This window comes from Chlorocebus sabaeus, chromosome 11 (assembly GCF_047675955.1).
Source record: "Chlorocebus sabaeus isolate Y175 chromosome 11, mChlSab1.0.hap1, whole genome shotgun sequence".
In the NCBI taxonomy this organism is placed as follows: Eukaryota; Metazoa; Chordata; class Mammalia; order Primates; family Cercopithecidae; genus Chlorocebus; species Chlorocebus sabaeus.
Window position 1 is genome coordinate 21,520,727 of NC_132914.1, and position 19,314 is coordinate 21,540,040.

The 19,314-nt window shown below is 35.5% G+C and overlaps 1 protein-coding gene across 4 annotated transcripts in view; it reads left to right on the top strand.

Annotated features, from left to right (window-relative positions):
* Positions 1–203: 203 nt before the first annotated feature.
* Positions 204–19,314, top strand: part of SLCO1C1 (solute carrier organic anion transporter family member 1C1) — a 56,526-nt gene continuing 37,415 nt past the window's right edge. The window contains exons 1-7 of one of the 4 annotated variants that reach the window (XM_007967852.3): positions 204–485; positions 609–680; positions 4,441–4,594; positions 5,659–5,800; positions 10,257–10,389; positions 15,506–15,630; positions 18,973–19,119. In XM_007967852.3, the coding sequence (XP_007966043.3) occupies positions 4,466–4,594; positions 5,659–5,800; positions 10,257–10,389; positions 15,506–15,630; positions 18,973–19,119 (676 nt within the window). In that variant the 5' untranslated portion in view covers positions 204–485; positions 609–680; positions 4,441–4,465. Of the gene's footprint in view, positions 486–608; positions 681–4,440; positions 4,595–5,658; positions 5,801–10,256; positions 10,390–14,048; positions 14,098–15,505; positions 15,631–18,972; positions 19,120–19,314 lie in introns of those variants that run through there. The other 3 variants (XM_007967854.3, XM_007967855.3, XM_007967856.3) reach the window with 3 other exon arrangements.

Sequence of the window (19,314 nt, forward strand, 5' to 3'; positions counted from 1 at the left end):
CTAAAGAGTCTAGAATACCAATGGAAAAGAAAACCATGTAGCAAATTAGCCCAAGAACCATTAAAGACAAAACAAAACAAAAACAAACAAACAAAGAAAACACAAGGATCCCAGTGATGTCCCTAAGGAATAGTTGGCTTAAAAACTTTTTGGAAGGAGGAGAGGTCTCTGGTATAAACTTCCGCCCTCCTCTGGCTTCTGTTCCCTTACCCTCTGCCCCCTGCGGAGTTGTGTTTTCTGGGAATCAGCAAGTAAGATCACAAGTGGTCTTTTCTTTTATTCACTCTCTCCCATAAAGAAAGCTTTATCACGTGTGGCCTTAAACTTGCAGCAAATTGCAAAGAAATGGCTCAAAAGCTTCAGCTCTTTCTGTGCCCTGGGAGCTGAGATGCACGTCAGTGGCCTTGCCAGCGTGGCCAATTCTCTGCTGACTGCCAGAAAAAAGAGGCCAGGAGGAAAGAGGAAAGAGAAGAGATTGCTCAGGGGTGAGACCATGCCCTTCATCTTTTCTTTCCCCTAATCTGCTCTGCCTGTGTTCACCCACGCTCTCCCCACCTGGCAAAATTGTTCAAAATTGCTGTGGAGTTTACCTCAGTTTCCTCTTTCAGCCTGTGGTGTGTGGTCCATCCTCTTGCTGAGCACATTGAAAGGAACTGGCTATCTTTGATCTCTCCCTCCAGGTAAGACTTGGTTCTCTCATTTTATATTTTGTGACTAATACATCAGATTCTTATGGGAGATTAACCCTTAATTTATGTGCTATTTATGTTTTATCCATAAAAATTATCAGTGAAAGATGATGATCCCCTTGTTAGTTTGATGGAAATAAGACAGAAGATTGGTTAAGGAAATCAGATAAACTCCAATTTGAGTTCAAATTTTGAATCTCATGCTTGTAAGTTGTTTAGCTTTTGACAAGTCACTTAATTGCTTTGGACCATCTAATTTAAACAACGGAATTCTAATACTATGCTTGTTGGGTTGTTTTAAGGATTACAAAAAGTACATACATCACCCAACACAAAAATAGTACTTATTAAATCTGAATCTGACACAAATAATTTGTATTGTTTGGGAAATTAGTTTATAAACAACACACACTCCTCTCCAGCAAGTGCCATGAGGCTATTTTTAAGCTCGTCTGAAGGGAGGCATCCTGGTATCCAGAAGTCAAGCCGGGACAGAGGTTTTCCTCATGGGAGATGGCCAAGAGAAGACAGGGAGGAGCGTGGTTGCCTTTAGGACTTTCTTTGTGGCAGTCCTTGGGGACTGATTGCTGGACAGAGTCCGAATCAGTTGCAGAGCGGAGGGGTTGAGTACATCTGTGGGATCCAACTACAACCTTCATAAGCCACTTGTTCTCTATATTTAAAATCCGAAGGGTTGATTTTGAAACCCATGAGGATAGATTATTCAATGTTTTTGAACTAAAGGAAGAGAAACTGCTTGGCTTGTTTTTCTTTGGCCTCCAGAATAAGTTATGCTCCAAACCCAGGGTATTGGATGAAAACTGTCATATGTCTTTTCCTGGAAGAATCTATTCAAGTGGCCAGAGATCAATTAAGGATTTGCCAAATGCAAATCATTCTGAATAACTGTGTACTCTTGCTCTACTTCTGCAGTTGCAAATGAAGAGAGAGAGCCTTCAGGCCCCAAGGATCTTTCCATTCATGTCATTGAGCTTCCTTCCCTCTCTTTTTGCAGGGGATGAACTGTAGCCTCCTTGGAACATACTACACTTGCAATAATTTGCGCATTAGCCATCAAGACACTTCAGTAAAGCTATGCAGTGCCAATAGTTTAAGCTGGATACTATTTTGCCCTAACACAAAGTGAACTGAGATGACTATATTTATCTTTCGTTATCACTTTTGAATTTCAGTTACAGTGATTTTTCTGTCAATACCTCCATATATTAGATAACTTAAAATGTCCTATAGTGTCTCAAGTTTTTCAGTAGTGTTTTTAACATAATTATTTTTTCTCTTTGGCATTAGCATTCTAGATGTAACACTTTGGATCTTTGAAAGATAAATTTAGGATAAGTGATAGCATATTTTATTATTAAACAATTTATTTGTATTTTCTGGCCACTGGCTTTAATATTATGACTGATGAGAAATAATATGATATCTGAATCCCCAAAACAGAAGGCCAATTTGAATTATATAATTTAATTGTTTGAAGAAGATTGCAATTTAAGCCATAAATTTAATAATTATCCATTTCTTATTTTAAAACCTTTCTGGTTTGTATATCTCTTGCTTGGCAATGTTTTTACTCATAGTTTTGTAGTAAAGATATCTATTTAACATTGTCATTGTATAACTCTGTGTTTCCCAAACCCTGTTTTCCTTGTCCTGGCAAAATATTGTTCTAGAAAAGTAGTCCTAGTTACTCAGTAGGTATAGGAAGTTGGCTTTTGGTATCAGATACTGGTAAGGAAGAATCTCTATATTCTTCATTTCTTAAACTTTGTTTTTTAAATCAGTAATAGATGCTGAATTTTATCAACATGTTTTTCATGTACTGAAATTCTATTTTTTATTTTGAATTATTCATGTGGTAATTTAGGTGAATAAATTTCCTGTAATTAACCAATTGTTTCATCTTTTAGAATAATTCTAATCATAGAACAAGAGTTAATTTGGATTTGCTAGCATTTTACTTAGAATTTTTGTAATCTATGGGCTTGATCTGAAGTTTTCCTTTCTGTGCTATCTTTGTGCTGTTTTGTTACCAAGATAATTTTAGTTTTGTCAAACTAATGGAGACAAAGATTATCTGTTTCCATTATCTGCTATCTTTCCTCAAAGAATATCCCTTGATAAAGCACTTCTGGTACATCATCTATCCTTCGTATCTTTGTTTAGGGAATAGTTTCAGAGTATTTTTGACAATGTCTTTCTTGGCTATTTTCTCGTCTGGTTTTTATCAATAAAGGTAATGAATATTTGCTAGAAACTTAACCATTAAGTCAAGATATTAAACTTACTTCTACATTTGATGCATCTTCTTATGTTTTATACTCCTAAATATCTGTGTTTTATCTCATTAATATGTATTTGTATCTTTGTTTTTTGTCTTGATTAGCATTATTAGCTCTTTATTTTGCTTATTTTTTGTTTTTAAATTTTTCAGTTTCACTCACTCTTCTTTTTCAATTAAAAAATTAAAGTTACGCATGCTTATAAAATGAATCTAAAAGCCTAATAATAATTTTTTTGAAACCAGACCCTTGCCTCATCCTTTCTTTACTCATTTCCCACTCCCTGGAGGAATCCACTTAACTTTTAAATTGTTGAAGTCCTCTGATGTTTTACCTTCTTATTATTAATACAAAGCAAACCGTTTATACTACTATTACTTGATTTTTCAGTTTGAGAAAGTATGAATTGAAATGATGTTGGATGAGGTTTAGTAAACACAAAACAAGCATTGCATAAAGTCAAGGTGATATACACATAGTCAGAATAAATTTCTGCCACAATACGTGAAATTTGACTCATAACATTCTTCCTTTAAGAATAATATTATTCCACTTCTATGATGTGGATATAGAAGTTCTCTATTAATGTACAATTGTATCATCTGACAATATTAGGGAGACTGAGAAATTACTTTGTTGAATTCCTTGATTTAGGTTAGAATATCAGGCAGGCACTGAGCCATGTGGAATCCTAAAGAAGTAGGGGCACAGGATATGTAAATATTGATGTGAACAGGGAGAAAATAGGTTCAATGTGTGATCCCATCCTGTGAGGGGCGGTGGGAAATTGAGCATGGGAAGCAAGGCTGTCTTTTTTAAGACTGATCAAAGACTGTTCTTTCACCTGAATTCAATCTAAGCCTGAGGCACAAATCATGTTGCTCCCTTATTTGTCAAACAAAAACAATACACAAATTGGACCTCTTCTCTTTTGTCATATTTTAAGGCTCACTTTGGGTGCTACAGGAATCATAAGGTGGTATAAGGATCTATAATGAATGTAAAACTTTTCTATTTGTTTTGCTAAGAAGACAGATTTAAAGGTTTTAAAGACTTTATTCTAATGAATCAATATTCAAATAGTTGAATTCCTCTTCTTCCTTTCCTGCTTGCTCCTAGTTTAAACTGGCAAGACCACAAAGTTAGCAAAATTCTGCCTCATTATTTATTCCAAAGGCAACACTTAAATTTATTCTTTGCCATAATGAGGCTTAAACTGGAGGGATTGAGAAAGAATGCTAGCTACAGAGTTCCAATAGCAGGATTAGTTAATCAGCTATCCTGGTTGATTTTAATTGAAAACATTTGCCAACTTACTGTGACAACAAAAGGTAGATTCACTTTAAATTGGGTCCGTAGAATTGTGGTATACTGTTGAATAAAAAAACTTTAATAAATTGTGTAGTATTTATTTATTTATTTATTTTTACTTTAAAAACTAACTTTGACAGATCAGAGTCAAGGAATGTGTTTATAATGGACACTTCATCCAAAGAAAATATCCAGTTATTCTGCAAAACTTCAGTGCAACCTGTTGGAAGGCCTTCTTTTAAAACAGAATATCCCTCCTCAGAGGAAAAGCAACCATGCTGTGGTGAACTAAAGGTAGAGCAACCAAGAAGTAAATAGTGTTGATGCTCTTAGTTTTCTGTCCAGATATCTTCTATATGAAGTTAGAATGAGCATTGTTTTCTCCTTTTTGAAAAACTATCTTAGATGCAATTTACTAAAACCATACCTTGCCAGGTGGTGCAAGCAATCTCTACCTGACCGTGTGGGTTAAATTACTTTCCAGGGCTCATTTAAATACCCCTCCTAAACAGAAAAGACAGAAATAGTAGAAACTACTATTTATTGAACTTCTGCCATGTGCCAGATATTATGCCAAGCACAGATATAACATTTAATCTGTGAAATATCACATTACTCCCATTTTGCAAATAAAATTGGGAATAATGTTACAGAGTAAGGAGAAGAGCTGCTTTTTAAGTGATGCTTTGTGTGCTCCTATTCTTTCTTTATACAAATATTCGCTCAACAAATCTCTGCTTTTTTCATATAAATGCTAACCTTCCCTATGACTGTTCTGTCACAGATCCATGTCTAGCAAAATATATAAGCTGGATATCAAAGACATGTTTTCCGTTGAGAAAAATATTTGACTATGAATTTAATAAGCATAAACATAAACACAAGGAATAATAGTTGCACTTTTTCAGTCTGTACATTATGTTCCCTGCTGGTGCACGCACCACCCTGTGAAATACATACTCTCAAATGCTGGATGTATTATAGGATGTCAGGTGTGTGGCTTATGGTTTCATTTACTTTCTTACCAATGAATATCTCACCATACACTGGCTCTTTGATGTAAGACTCCTTTGAGTGCCCCTCTGGACCAGAGTGGAAGAAGACAAAGAGAATTCAATACACATTTCACATAAAAATCAAATATATATTTTAAATTCCAAGAGAATTTGAACTTTTGAAAATGTACATGTGCTTAAGGCTGGTGGAAACCTTGAACAGTGTTTGAATTTCAGCGATAATAAAGCTGATATCATACATTGTTCTTTGTTGTTTGTTTTGTATTTGTTTGTCTATTTACTTAGTTTCCAACTGTGTGTCAAGCTGGAGTCAGACTAAGTGTGACCTGTCATATTTTCCAGGTGTTCTTGGGTGCCTTGTCTTTTGTTTACTTTGCCAAAGCATTGGCAGAAGGCTATCTGAAGAGCACCATCACTCAGATAGAGAGAAGGTTTGATATCCCTTCTTCACTGGTGGGAGTTATTGATGGTAGTTTTGAAATCGGTAGGTATTACAGATGCCTGACTTTAATTTTAAGCCCAAGATCTTATTGGCGTCGCTGAAGGACATCTTCTGCATTCTGTTGTCTGCTGGGATCTGATTCTATTCATAAAATCTTTTTTGGGGGGGACAGAGTTTGCCATGATCTTATTCTACAGGAGAGGCAATTTTCTCAGAGCCATCAACAGTAAATTTTTCTCCCAAGGTGTTCGGTATTGTATGGTTCACACAATTCAGAGTTCCACTTCAGAGTAAGTGACTTTCTTGGAGAAGAGGGTGAGATGCTAATTGGTATTTTGAGTTATAAATATATAGAAGTGTCTTTACAGAAGAACAATACACCCTGGGAGCCCTATGATTCAATTTTAGAGATGTGGAATAATCCAAATGCACTCTACAAGAATTTACTGCAATGATGAAAGAAGTTACATCATAAAAGAGATTTTTCCACCCGGTGGCCAAGAAAGAAGAATACAGGAATTCTATTACCAAGAACACAAGATTCGAGCAGGCAATAAAAATTCAAATCTCAGGTGTCTTTGGTTAGCAATTGACTATAGACTCCTTAGAAGTTAAAAAGACTGAGTAATTTGAGTCACTGTTTTAGAAGTAATTTAAAGAGGATAATCCTAGTTAGTCTGCTTCCTGAATTGATAAACTGAAAGGCTTTAATTTTTTGTTGAAGTAAACAAAACAGTACCCTCTCTGGTCCTTAAGGTTTGTTTAGATTCAGATATACGCTATAGTAAAACCTCTAACTGCTCCAATTTTAACTTTACCAGGTGAACTTTCAGAACCGTGAATACATATTTTTCAACCCTTTAACAATTTCTTTCTTTTTGTACATACTATGTGTTTTGGTTCTCACTCTGAATATCACAGAAAAAATAAAATGAATAAGTAACCTTTTGCCTTCAGGCATTTGCTTCCCAAATTCATCTCTTGTCATCCTTCCAGAATGACATTTCTTAGTGCCAATCAAATTTTAATGTCCACACAAATTACTGGGCAATCTTTTAAAAATCTTTTTTAAAACATGATTCGGTAGGAACAGAATAAAATTCTGAATTTCTAATAAGCTCCTAAATGATGCTGATGCTTCTAGTCAGTTGATAACACTTTGTGTAGCAGGTTTCCGAAACACCTGATCACATCAATCTTTTATGTAATTTGCTTAGATTGGCCCAGATGGTTGATTTATTCCTTGAGCCCTGTTCTACTGATGGCCCTGCGTTGAATGAAGGGCCAAAGAGAATCAAGGTAAAGGTTGACACATTATATCATGAGAGGAAACAAGGAGAAAGAGGTAACTAGTGCAGATAAAAGAATAGAGCAGATATGAGCAGGCAAAACATTATATATCATGATGTTTTGATGTTTTTCTCACTCTAGATTATTATGTAAAAATATTTCAGAGCTGAAGAGGCATATAAATGATTTGGTCCAAAGCTTTGTTTGGGGTTCCAGGTCCCGATGCAACTTGAGAGAAAAGTTGATAGAGAGTACTAAGTTTCCACAGGAAGCAGCAGAAACCCATGACTCCAAATTCACATTAATTCTTCCAGACCATTCTAAGTATATAAATTATTTATTGGATTAGTTACCTTAAAATGGCTTAAAAGTTCTCTTACTTCCATTGAAAACCTTTATCCCAAAATCACAGGTTTGCCCTAATTATCTGAATTACATAAATTTCCAGACAAATGACTTTCCTGAGCATAATCTTAATTTACTTCTTTTGCCTCTTTTTGCATTCCTTCCTTCCAAGGTTCTGGAACCAACATCATCCTCCATCTTTATGTTATTTGTATGTGGCTATTTTGTTGAAATTCTGTTAGTTTTAATTGATTTTCCATGGAAACTGTAGATTTTTCTGGACAGACAAATTGTCTGAAACAAAATATAATTTTGTATCTTTCTTTGCAACTCTTAGATCTGTTTTTGTTGTTGTTGTTGTTGTTGTTGTTGTTATTACCTTGTTACATTAGCCTCAGTACTATGTTGAAGAGAAGCATTTACAATGGACATCTTTCTCTTCTGTTTGACCTTGATGCAAATACCTTTAAAATTTTAGTATTAAGCAATATGCTTGCTTTGTGGTTTTGATAGATACACTTTAAAAGCTGGTGTGCTCAGATTTGTTTTTTCCTACCATAAATGAATGGTTAATTTTATTTAGTACTTTTACGATGTCTATTAAGTTAACCATGGAATTATTCCCCTTCCATTTGTTATATAGTGATTTAATTAATAATTTATTTTTACTTGGTGGTACTCTTGTACTAGTATAATAAATTGAGCTTGGTTAGGATATTTTTATATACTATTCAGTTTGCTAATATTTTGTTTAGGATTTTTACATCTATCTTCATAACCAAATTTGGGCTCTAATTGTCTTTTCTTATATTATCCTTGATCAGTTTTGGTTTTAAGAAAATAGTAGCCTTACAAGATGAATTGAATAGCTTTCTTTCTTTTCTGTTATCTGAAGTGTGTGTGTGTGTGTGTACGTGTGTGTGTGTGTGTGTGTGTGCATAGAGAGAAAAAGAGAGAAGAGAGCAAGAATATGTTACTTTAAAGTTTGGTAAGACATATTTCTAAAACTTTCTGTACCTGTTTTTTTGTGAGAGGCTAATGATGGTAGATACAGAAAAATTTTTATATCCAATTTCATTTTTTAAAGAGTTTGTATCATCATTTATATTCCAGGTATATCTCCTGAGATCTCAGAAAAGATATTAAGGAAGTAAAAACTTTGATAGATACAGTATATGTATATTACAGATACTGAACTCATATTGTCTTGTATATGATGTGCCCATTAACATAACAGAAATAGGCTGTAAACAGGAGTCCTTTATTGTGTGGTGTTGGTGAAGTATAGGCGAGAATAGGAGAGAATTGCCTATAAAGTGACAGTCAACTTTCATTTTCTATTGTTTTTATTGTGGTAAATTAACAAACATGTAGATTATCAAAATAATATGATGTACAATGTCTTCTACTAAATTCTTAAATTTCAAATGAGAAATCTTGTGCTCAGTTATTAGTTTTTTAATATGAACATTAAGAAGAGCTTAATTATTCTTGGAGCCATAAAGACTAAGACCACTGTTCAAGTCATGTTTCTCACTATCATTCTTATTATCCTCAAGCCCACAAAAATTACTGCTTTATTTCCAATTTACTAAAGCTGGCAAGAGTGAACAGTAGTAAATTAGATGATTGCTTACAGATACAGGGAAACATGCTTTTGCCCCAAAATTGGAAATGAGGAGAACTTCAAAGCAAGGCCATGCATTAGCCATCACAATCAATTGCTGGGAAATTGTTAAGATCTTACTCTATATAGCACTGTACATCTTAAAAACTAAATATCTCAAATAAATACAGCTAAAGCTTTAAAGTCCCTTGAAGTCTAAAACCTTAACAATGTTTATCAAAGCATGTTCTAGGAGTCATCTCCATCAGCACACTGGAGTTTGTATTAGAAATGCAGGCTTCTTGGCCTGACCCCAGAGCCATGGACTCAGAAACATTTGGTATTTGCCAAGAATCTGCATTTTTAACAAGTTTCCATTTGCTTAACCATTTCCTTTCAGTATTTTTATGCACAGCAAAGCCTGAGAAATATTACTTGAAGCATGTTTAATCACTTATCACCATCATCAACTAAAAGTAATGTATCACATGCTTCAGTACAGACATTTTGGAAAACCATAATTTCTACTTTCTAAAAAAAACCCAAGAGTTTTAAACCATTTTTCACAAAAGAGATAGATGGGCATATTTTACGGAGATTTTGTATTTCGTAAAATTTGTGTTGTAGACATATGTTGTGGTTATATAATTGACGTATACCTGAAGTTGCCTATGTGGAATAATTTTTATTTCTATTTTGAGTCTTAATCTTTTTGTACAAAGTTTATTAACAAATCATAAAGTATCATCTGTGTAAATGTGTTTCATCATTTTCTTTCATTTAAAGTGAAGTACAGTTGTGTTTAATTTTTCTATAAAGGATATCAGCTAAATAATTCGTAATGTAGTTCACGAGCAGTTAGAACACTAATAGAAGTTTTCACCGAAATTTTAATGAATGAAGAAAAAATAAGAAGCTTACTTCGAAATTACTAAAAAATACTTAAGAGAGAAACTAAAGGAAGCCTTCTAGAATTGGACTTACTGATAAAATATTTTACTAGGACAAATAATTAGATTGGGTAAAGTGAGGTAGAAGGATTGAATTAAAATATTTCGATAAAGAGATGAGGTGATTGAAGTAATGAGCATGAGAATTTCAAGAGTCATCTCAGATTAAAAGAAAAAAATTAAATGATGCAGAGATGGCTTAGTCAAAAGAAAACACTGCTTGGTCTGCTATATACATTCATTCGGTTATGCTGTTGACTTCTTTCTAAGTTCTCTAATTTATGATGTTTTATTCTTTTCCTCAAAGGGAATCTCTTAGTTATAACATTTGTTAGCTACTTTGGAGCCAAACTTCACAGGCCAAAAATAATCGGAGCAGGGTGTCTAATAATGGGAGTTGGAACATTACTCATTGCAATGCCTCAGTTCTTCATGGAGCAGTAAGTCTAAAGCAATCATCTTTTCCTTGCCTTTCCAAACAACTGCATTTCTCCCTTTTATGACGACAATTAATTATGTAAATTTAAGCTTAATCCATGATAACTTTGTCTTACTTTTATTACATTCTCTTTGGATAAAATTTCAGAACAATTTTATAATTTTTCTTCTGACAATAAACTGTAAAAAAACTGATAGATTACTGTATATTGATATCAACAAGATTAAAGAAAGATTTTACCAACTATGCTTTGAGTCAAATGCTTTAATTTAGCTGTGGAGGCAAAATATGTAACTGAAAATAAATTAACATGTGGTAAATGTCAAATAGGTAATTAATGAACACTACAGATAATAAATTCTGGATTAGGGAACACTGGCTGGTAGATAATTAACTCAGGGATATATTATCAACTCAAACAACTATTCAGTGTCTCAACAGTATCTCTCAGACCTTTATCAATGGAAACGGGGGTGTCTGTATCCTCTAACCCTAGAGCCTACTTTTGGTACTTTTGTTAATACATGCACATGACTTTAGTAGTTCCAAAGATTTTTACCTATATCATTTTTACCCTTATAGTAACCTGTGGGGTAAGAGAACATAGTTTATCTTTTTTACTTTAGAGCTAAGGACCAGACACCATGACTTGAAGAGTTTTATGACTTTTGTAAATTTAGGTGTCTTGTAATTATGGAACCAGAACCCTAAAACAGGTCAGTTGACTTCTCAAGCAGCAGTCTTCATACATACCCATGTCAGTGCCTTTCTCTGTGTTTATCTACTGCTGATAAAGGAAATGACTACCAAAAGGTTTCAAAGTAAGAGAATATTTTAGAAAATTATATTTCAAATGGTACTTTATTGTCCACTCTAGATCATTGTATCGGGACAGTTTAAAGCTGGAGAGACTTAGAAATGATCTACTCTGAACTTTTTCTTGAATTTCTAGACCACTTATATAAGTACAGTCAGATGTTGACCTCCCTGGCCAATCAATCAAGGTAGGGCCCAGAATTCTTTGAGAATTTTCTACCCCTTTAGGTGAATTCCTGGGACCCTAAATTTTCAGTTGGCGGGGTTCTGTGGTTTGGGGCTTCTGCCTGCTCTTTGGACAACCTCCTTCCCCAGGTCAGAAGTTTCCTTGATCATTGAGATTCTACAGAAATGTTATATGTGTTCAGCCTGTAGAAAGAATGGAAAAGAAGAATGAGAAAATGGATCTCCAACCTGCCTAATTCCTGCTTGATCTTAGTTGTGTTGCTGTTATCTGCCGATTCATTGAGCCTCCATGTGACAGTTTACTCAGGGGGAAAAGCAGTTCCACTACTGAAACAATTAAAAACGTGAAAGTAGTCACATAGGATAGATAAATCCATTACTCTAGACTTAAATCACTCTGCAGTGGATCAGTAGCTCTTCCATGTGACAATGGCTACATTACTTAATTTTTCTAGGTCTCACTTTCTGCATCTTAAAACAGGTATTAAAAATAATTCCTAGCTCATAATGCCATTGCAAATATTAAATGAGATGACACAGGTAAAATGCTTATAAAGGTTACCAGCCTAACTAGTAGCTGTGTCATCATTGTTGTCTGTTATCAATCCTTTTAGCTAATTAAGCCACCTGGTTTTAACCAGCAATGGTTTTGTCTTAAAGCTGCTGTATACAGATGATTTTATTACTTTAAGTTAGTGACAAATATCGAATACCCATATAAGAAAATCAGAGGAAAAAATGTATTAAAAAGAAGGTTGGACAACCAGACAGGCTAGTGTTGACAAAGGATATCAAAGGGACAGAGACAGATTCTTATCCAACATTTTTGATATGCTAGAGGATATATTTGTTTATTTATTATTTAATATACTTGCCAGGTACAATGCCAGGTAATGGAGCTATTTCTGTGAGAAAACAAAATAGAACAAACACACACACAATTCTTCCTTCATGAGGCTTGCTCTCTACTGAGGATTATCACTCTAATTTCTTTCCATCTTTACACAACATTAGTCACTAACTGGGGTACTTATCCAAAATGTGATTTTTGTTCTCTAAGAGATAACTGTGCTCTGTCTCCTTTACAGAAATATCCTTGATGTCCAACAAAAGCTATTAATCATGGATAGCAACTATTGAGGGCCTATTCCTAATAGGCTGTTTAGTTTTATGTGTTAGCTCATTTAGCTTATTAATTTAGCAAGTATATATATATATATTTGTGAAATATATATATACACATACACATATATATATATAATTTTTCTAGGCAGTCAAGAAAGAGTAGTGACAAAATAATCCCTGCCCTCGTAGATCTTCTGAGGAGGAGACAGAAAATAAACAGATAAATACAGTATGTCAGAGAATGGTAAGAACTACAGAGAAAAATAACCCAGTAAAGACACATAAGGAGTATGTGTGGTGGATTGGGGGTGGTTGCAGTATCAAGTAGGGTAGTCAACGTATGGCTCACAGAGTTCATGACATTTGAAGAAGGCCTGATAATAGTAAAGAGGACAGTCATGTGGATATCTGGGGAAGAAGACTTCTAGCCTGAGTGAACAGTGAAGGCAAAGTTTCTTTAGTAGGAGGAAGTGTGGTGCATGGATGACCTGCAAGGAGGCCTGTGTGGCTAAAAGGCAATGACCATGGGGAAAGCACAGAAGATGAATGCTGAGAAGTAAAAGGGAATGAGAGAATATGTCAACGTTGTTTCTCACTTTGATGGGCATTTGAATCACCTGAGGCTCTTGGTAAAATGCAGATTGTGATTCAGTGGCCCTGGGGTTGGTGCTGAGATTCAGCTGATGTTGCTGGTCTGCAGACCATCCTTTGAGTCGTAAGGTTAAGACAAGTACAAGTATTTAGTTTGTCCTCTGAATGAGATGCGAAGTTGTTAGAAGGCTTTAAGCAGAGTGACATGATCTTACTTATATTTTTAAAGGATCACACTGACTGCTGCTTGGAGAATTGACTCTGGTGGGCAAGCTTGGAAGCAGGCAGACTCTTTAGGAGGCTACTGTAAAATTTTCTACATCAAAGTCAAGAGTGCATCAGTCAGGATTTGAATGCAGGTCAGAACTAAAGCTAAAGCCCCTAATATGAAAGCATTTATAATATTAGTCCCAGATTTACATAATTACACCTTTGTCTCTTCTTTAACAGAGTTTAGGTACAGACCACATCCATAACTCTCATTTTACAACTAAGTCAATTAAAACTCAAACGTTAATTTTTTTAGAGTATCACAGATAGCAGTTAGTAATAAAAGTGGCACTTAGATAAGGTACCAGTTATTTGAAATCAAAATAATTATGATACTTGCAACAGTAACCTGTTGTCAGCAGGAACTGAGTTAAAATAACAAAAATTTTTCAAAATACTCCATGATCAATATCCGTACTTACTTCAATAGTCTTGAAGCATCATAACAGTCAATAGTTTCTCTGTAATTATTAACAAAATAAAATTATATTTACCATGATTTCAATGCTAAATGTTTCATGTGTACTTAAGAATTGAAAACAGTCAACCTCATTGAGTGATTCTTAACCTACTATGGTCAGGGAACCTTTGATAAAATTATAAAACCTGTAACCCTCTTCTCTTAAGCATTCACATAAAAACATACATACAAAAATGTTCTTACATTTTCAGTGGAGTTCATCAACCCATTGAGGTGCAGACTGCACAAAACAGATTTAAGGTAACCTATTTATCAACTTGAGTATTTTAATAATGCAATACATCTTTTCTTTACCATGCTGAACAAACTGTTCTTTACTATTAATATGCCAATGCATATTCCTATGAATACTAGCCTTTGGCCAAATAGTGCCGGAATAAAATGAGAATCAAGATGATATTGGGATGTTTTCTTACCAGATACCTCTCCCCCAAGGGGTACAAAGAGTGTGGAGAATGTGGCATATGAAGGGTAACTTGAGTGCAAGAGTAGAACTGGGGGATTGTAGATTAGCACTACCACAGGCTGCCCACTAAGCAATGGCCCTTTATCCCAGCTGCTATTATAACCTTATAAACAGGGGAACGGGTGGAATTAGAAGTAACTTGTGGCCAGGCACGGTGGCTCACACCTGTAATTCCAGCACTTTGGGAGACTGAGGTCAGGAGATCAAGACCATCCTGACCAATACAGTGAAACCCTGTCTGTACTAAAAATACAAAAAGTTTGCCGGGCGGGGGTGGTGGGTACCTGTAGTCTCAGATACTCGGGAGGCTGAGGCAGGAGAATGGCGTGAACCCAGGAGGCGGAGCTTGCAGTGAGCAGTGATCCTGCCACTGCACTCCAGCCCGGGCCACAGAACAAGACTCCATCTCTTAAAAAAAAAAAAAAAAAAAAAAAAAAAAGTAACTTGTTGCTATACTAGTAACCAGCAGAGAAAAAGCAAAATATCATCAGGATAAATGGTACAAAGTATGTCATTTTCCATTCTCCAGAATCAGCCTTGTAATTCGACAACATTTACAACTCTAAATAAAGTATGCTGGTGGCAATACATTGTTTAATTATGGCTCTTTCTCTGACTCAGAAAAAATCATGCTTTTATCAAGTCGAATACTTTTTCACCTAGGGGGGAGGTGATTTATAGTCATTAGTTTGCTTTAAGATGAGCCTCTATGAGTACTTTTTACTTTTATTTTCTGTCATTAATTGACTGGCCCAGGTATGGTGTAAAGCACGGGTGTCCAAATTTTGGCTTCCCTGGGCCACACTGGAAGAAGAAGAATTGTCTTGGGCCATACTTAAAATATACTAACAATAGTTGATGAGCTAAAAAAATTGCAAAAAAAATTTCATAATGTTTTTAGAAAGTTTATGAATTTGTGTTGGGCTGCATTTAAGGTTATCTTGGGCCACATGCGGCCCACAGACCGCGGGTAGAACAAGCTTGTTGTCGAGTCTGTGAGCTAGATCTTCTGGCTACCTCTTCAGCAAAATCTGCTGTGAAATGCTGGCTAGGTTTGGTGAATTAGATTCAGAGACAGCTGCAGGCTCAACCTGGCACCCTAACGATTTGTAGAGTATGCATATAATATTCTTAGTATGATGTTAATGAGTCTATCATGAAGAAAACATTCTTCTTATACAGGTACAAATATGAAAGATATTCTCCTTCCTCCAATTCTACTCTCAGCATCTCTCCGTGTCTCCTAGAGTCAAGCAGTCAATTACCAGTTTCAGTTATGGAAAAATCAAAATCCAAAATAAGTAACGGTAAGATCATTTTTTTGACTTGACTAAGCAAGCTTTAAAAAAAAAAAGACTTTATATGTGCTTTAGGATGGACAAAAGTATCTATGATTTTTGCTTCCAAAAGCTTTACTACTTAAATTGAGATGTCATAATGCCATAAAAATTCCTAGAATATAAAGCAGTGTTTGATTAGATCCTAAGAAAATATACCAGATGATCAAATCTTTTGGAAAAAAAGGAGCATTAATTGATAGTGCCTGGGAAAATCTTTCAATGCTTCTGAATAAGTGGGTCTTGAAAGCAGGGTGAAACTAGTTTAGCACATACAACTCTCAATCCATTGCTCAGCTATGAAAGAAATAAAATTTTTCCCATAAGTCAATTTAATTTCTGTGTTCAGCCACTTTTTGTCAGAATGGCAAAAATGTAATCTCAATTTGTCCCTAACCTCCCTTTTTGTCCCCAGGGGTTATTTACAATCTAGGGAGCTTACATAAGAGTAAAATGGATACCTGTGGGGGGAGCTCTTGGTGTTATCAGTTCCCTGCCAGCTTAGATATCTAAAACCCCTGTGGTCACAATGTTTGGTCATACTTGTCACCATGGGCTATCTTATGTCCATGTTCATACATTTTTTTCTCACAGCAGCTCTCTCTAGTACGGAAGTGGCCATCTTAGATACATGGAAATAATTATATTTTTCACCTGAGCTAGGATGCAGGAATTTTATCAAAGCATCTAGTGTTCTAGATGGCTGATGCATACGGCACAGCAATGCTTTGTCTGAGACACCCTTGGGAACATAAGGATACTCTCTTCTATGTCACTGTCGACACCGGAAGTCCCATGAGTCAAAGGCAGGGATCTGAACCAGACCGAAATAGAGTCTTGCCTCCTGCCTGGGCTTCACCCGGCCGAGGTAACACAGGTTTTCCTTACTCCGAGTAGCCATGAATTAATCCATAGGTGTTTACTGTGTCTCTAGGACTCAGTACAGGCAGGGAGAGCAAATCCCCTCTTCTCCCTTCAGCTTCCCTTCAGCATCAATATGCTCCACAATCCTTCCCTGCCACCTCCCGATTTCACCCCCTACTCCTAACCGGAGGAAACACACTGTATACAGGCAGAATGGAAGCCTTTTTAAAATTAATATATACCTGCGATCCATCCAAATCTCTTATCTATTCCACAAGACCTTTTCAATCCCCTAATATTCTCATTAGTACTTTCTGTTGAGATGTCTTTTTCTTCTGGGCAATGAACCCTGTCTGTTTGAATGAAGGGAGGGGACAAAGGACTAAAAACATATGGAAATGTAGAAGGAGAAGGAAAGGGAGAGCACAGAAATGTAAAAAGTTTACCCTCTCCTGCTGTATCAAAAGAAAGAACACGTTCTAGACAAAGAGGAGAATAGGAAAGGGGGTAATAGATATGTTCAGGAGGATGCATTCAAATCAATGGACAAGAACAGCATCCTTGTTTATGTAAAAATATAACGGATAATAAACATGGTTTAGGTTCAAATAAGAAGGCAGGGAGCTGACTTAAGGGCTTGCAGTTTCATCTGTATACAAAGTACAGTCAGGGAAGGTGGTTTGTTTTGAAAGAGACATGATATAATGACAGCACAACTAGTTAGGAAATAGTTAAACCTGTAATGTAAAAAGGTGAAAGGTGAAACAGAGACTCAGTAATTAAAATGTTTTTAATAAAAGGACAAGTTAGCGGACAGATACAGAGAAAGACAGACAATTATTTTCTTTCCTTCAGGTGCGGTCCTGTTCCCTTAACGTCTGTTTCCTTAAACATAGTGGACACAAGGCTCACCCTAAAGCTGATGATAAGGATCTTCTCAAAAGTGCCCCACATACAATCCTCATCTCCCCTACAACACTCTACAGCAGAGCTGTTCACAGAACTATCTGTGATAATGGGAATGTCTTACATCTTTGCTGTCCAATACAGTAGCCCCTAGCTGCAGGTGACTATTGGGTATTTGATATATAGCTAGTGTGACAGAAAAACTGAATTTTAATTTTATTTAATTTCAATTTTAATAAGCCACATGTGGCTTATGGTTACTGTATTAAAAAGCACACACCTAAGATGTCTACACTTCTCTACTACAAGACTCTCCTACCAACAAGCTTCTTAGAATTATACAATTGCTAGGACTAGAATATACATTAGAGTTAATTTTAGAAAAGGAATTCATATAGTATTTTTGGAAGCAGAATAGAAATCCAGACAAGACAAGTGAAAATTCCATGGTCATCTGAACTTTTCTAGAAGAAGCAGAGTCAGATAGAATCCCACATGAGTGCAGAGGAGTCTTTTCTGTTAGTTATGCAGTCTGATTCACTTGCCCAAAGGTGTTCGCCTTGGATCTTCGCATAATCTATTCTTCACAGTCAAAAATTACTTTAAGAGTTATTAACAGGTAAAGATAACTCCTACTTCATAGGATTGTTAGGAAGATTCAATTAAAAAATGCCTGCAAACCAGTTAGTTCAGCACGTGGCAGGGAAAGAACATTCAGCAGTGATGATTGTTGGAGGTTGTTAACATTATCAATTTTATTAAAACACGTAAACCTTCAAAGCTATGTTTCATTTATGATATGAGGGTAATTATCCTAGTGCACATGATCATATTAAGACATGAGTTTTACAAAAGCATTTAAAAATGGTTAGCATTGAATTTTACTCTAAAAGTGCTGTCAAAACATTTCTTTTGTTGGAATAACTATACTGTAAAGTATAGGGATTTATCATTTTTATGTAAATTTGTTTCCAGAGTCCTAAAAATGGTTATTCACTAACAAACAAATATAAATGTAGGCAATACTACCCAAATGTTAGAATATCAACCATATAAAAACTCAAATTTCAGATAAAACTGAGTGAACAATAAGATTACTAGTGATTTCTGCTGAAAAACAGAACTAAAAATTAAGGTGAGAAAGACTTTGTTCAAAAGAACTAAAAATTAAGGTGAGAAAGACTTTGTTCCAAATTTTCTGTTTTGTGCCAGATGGATATTGAATGTCATTGTAGTGTGGGAACTCAAATAGCTCAGGGCAGGAATGAAATGGAAAGGAGAGAATAAAAAGTAAAGGGATGAGGAGCAAGAAGCAATAGAGTTCCTCGGTGAAGTCTCTCGGGGATTTACTCTGCCTAAAAGGTTGAAGATATAAAACATTTTTAGAACTTGACCAAACTCCCATCAAATTATGACTATTGCACAAAAACTCCTGCGTTCTAGTTCAGTTTAAGATATATTGTAGAAATGTAGAAATGCAGAATAAATATTTAATTTTTATAGTGATCTATTTTCAATCCTCTGGTTTGCCTTTCTTTCAAGAATGTGAAGTGGACACTAGCTCTTCCATGTGGATTTATGTTTTCCTGGGCAATCTTCTTCGCGGAATAGGAGAAACTCCCATTCAGCCTCTGGGCATTGCCTACCTGGATGATTTTGCCAGTGAAGACAATGCAGCTTTCTATATTGGTAATACTGACATATTGCTTCACTTAGCTTCTTGGGAAGAAGGGTGTCTAGTTTTCTGAATTCCACTCTATGCTAGATTAAATGTGGAAGCTTTGTATACTTCATATCCAACTCCTTTGTTTAGCTCACACATTTCTGAAGTGCACACTTAAGATTTGGATGATGAAGACACCACAGTTAGAGGGATCTATTGCA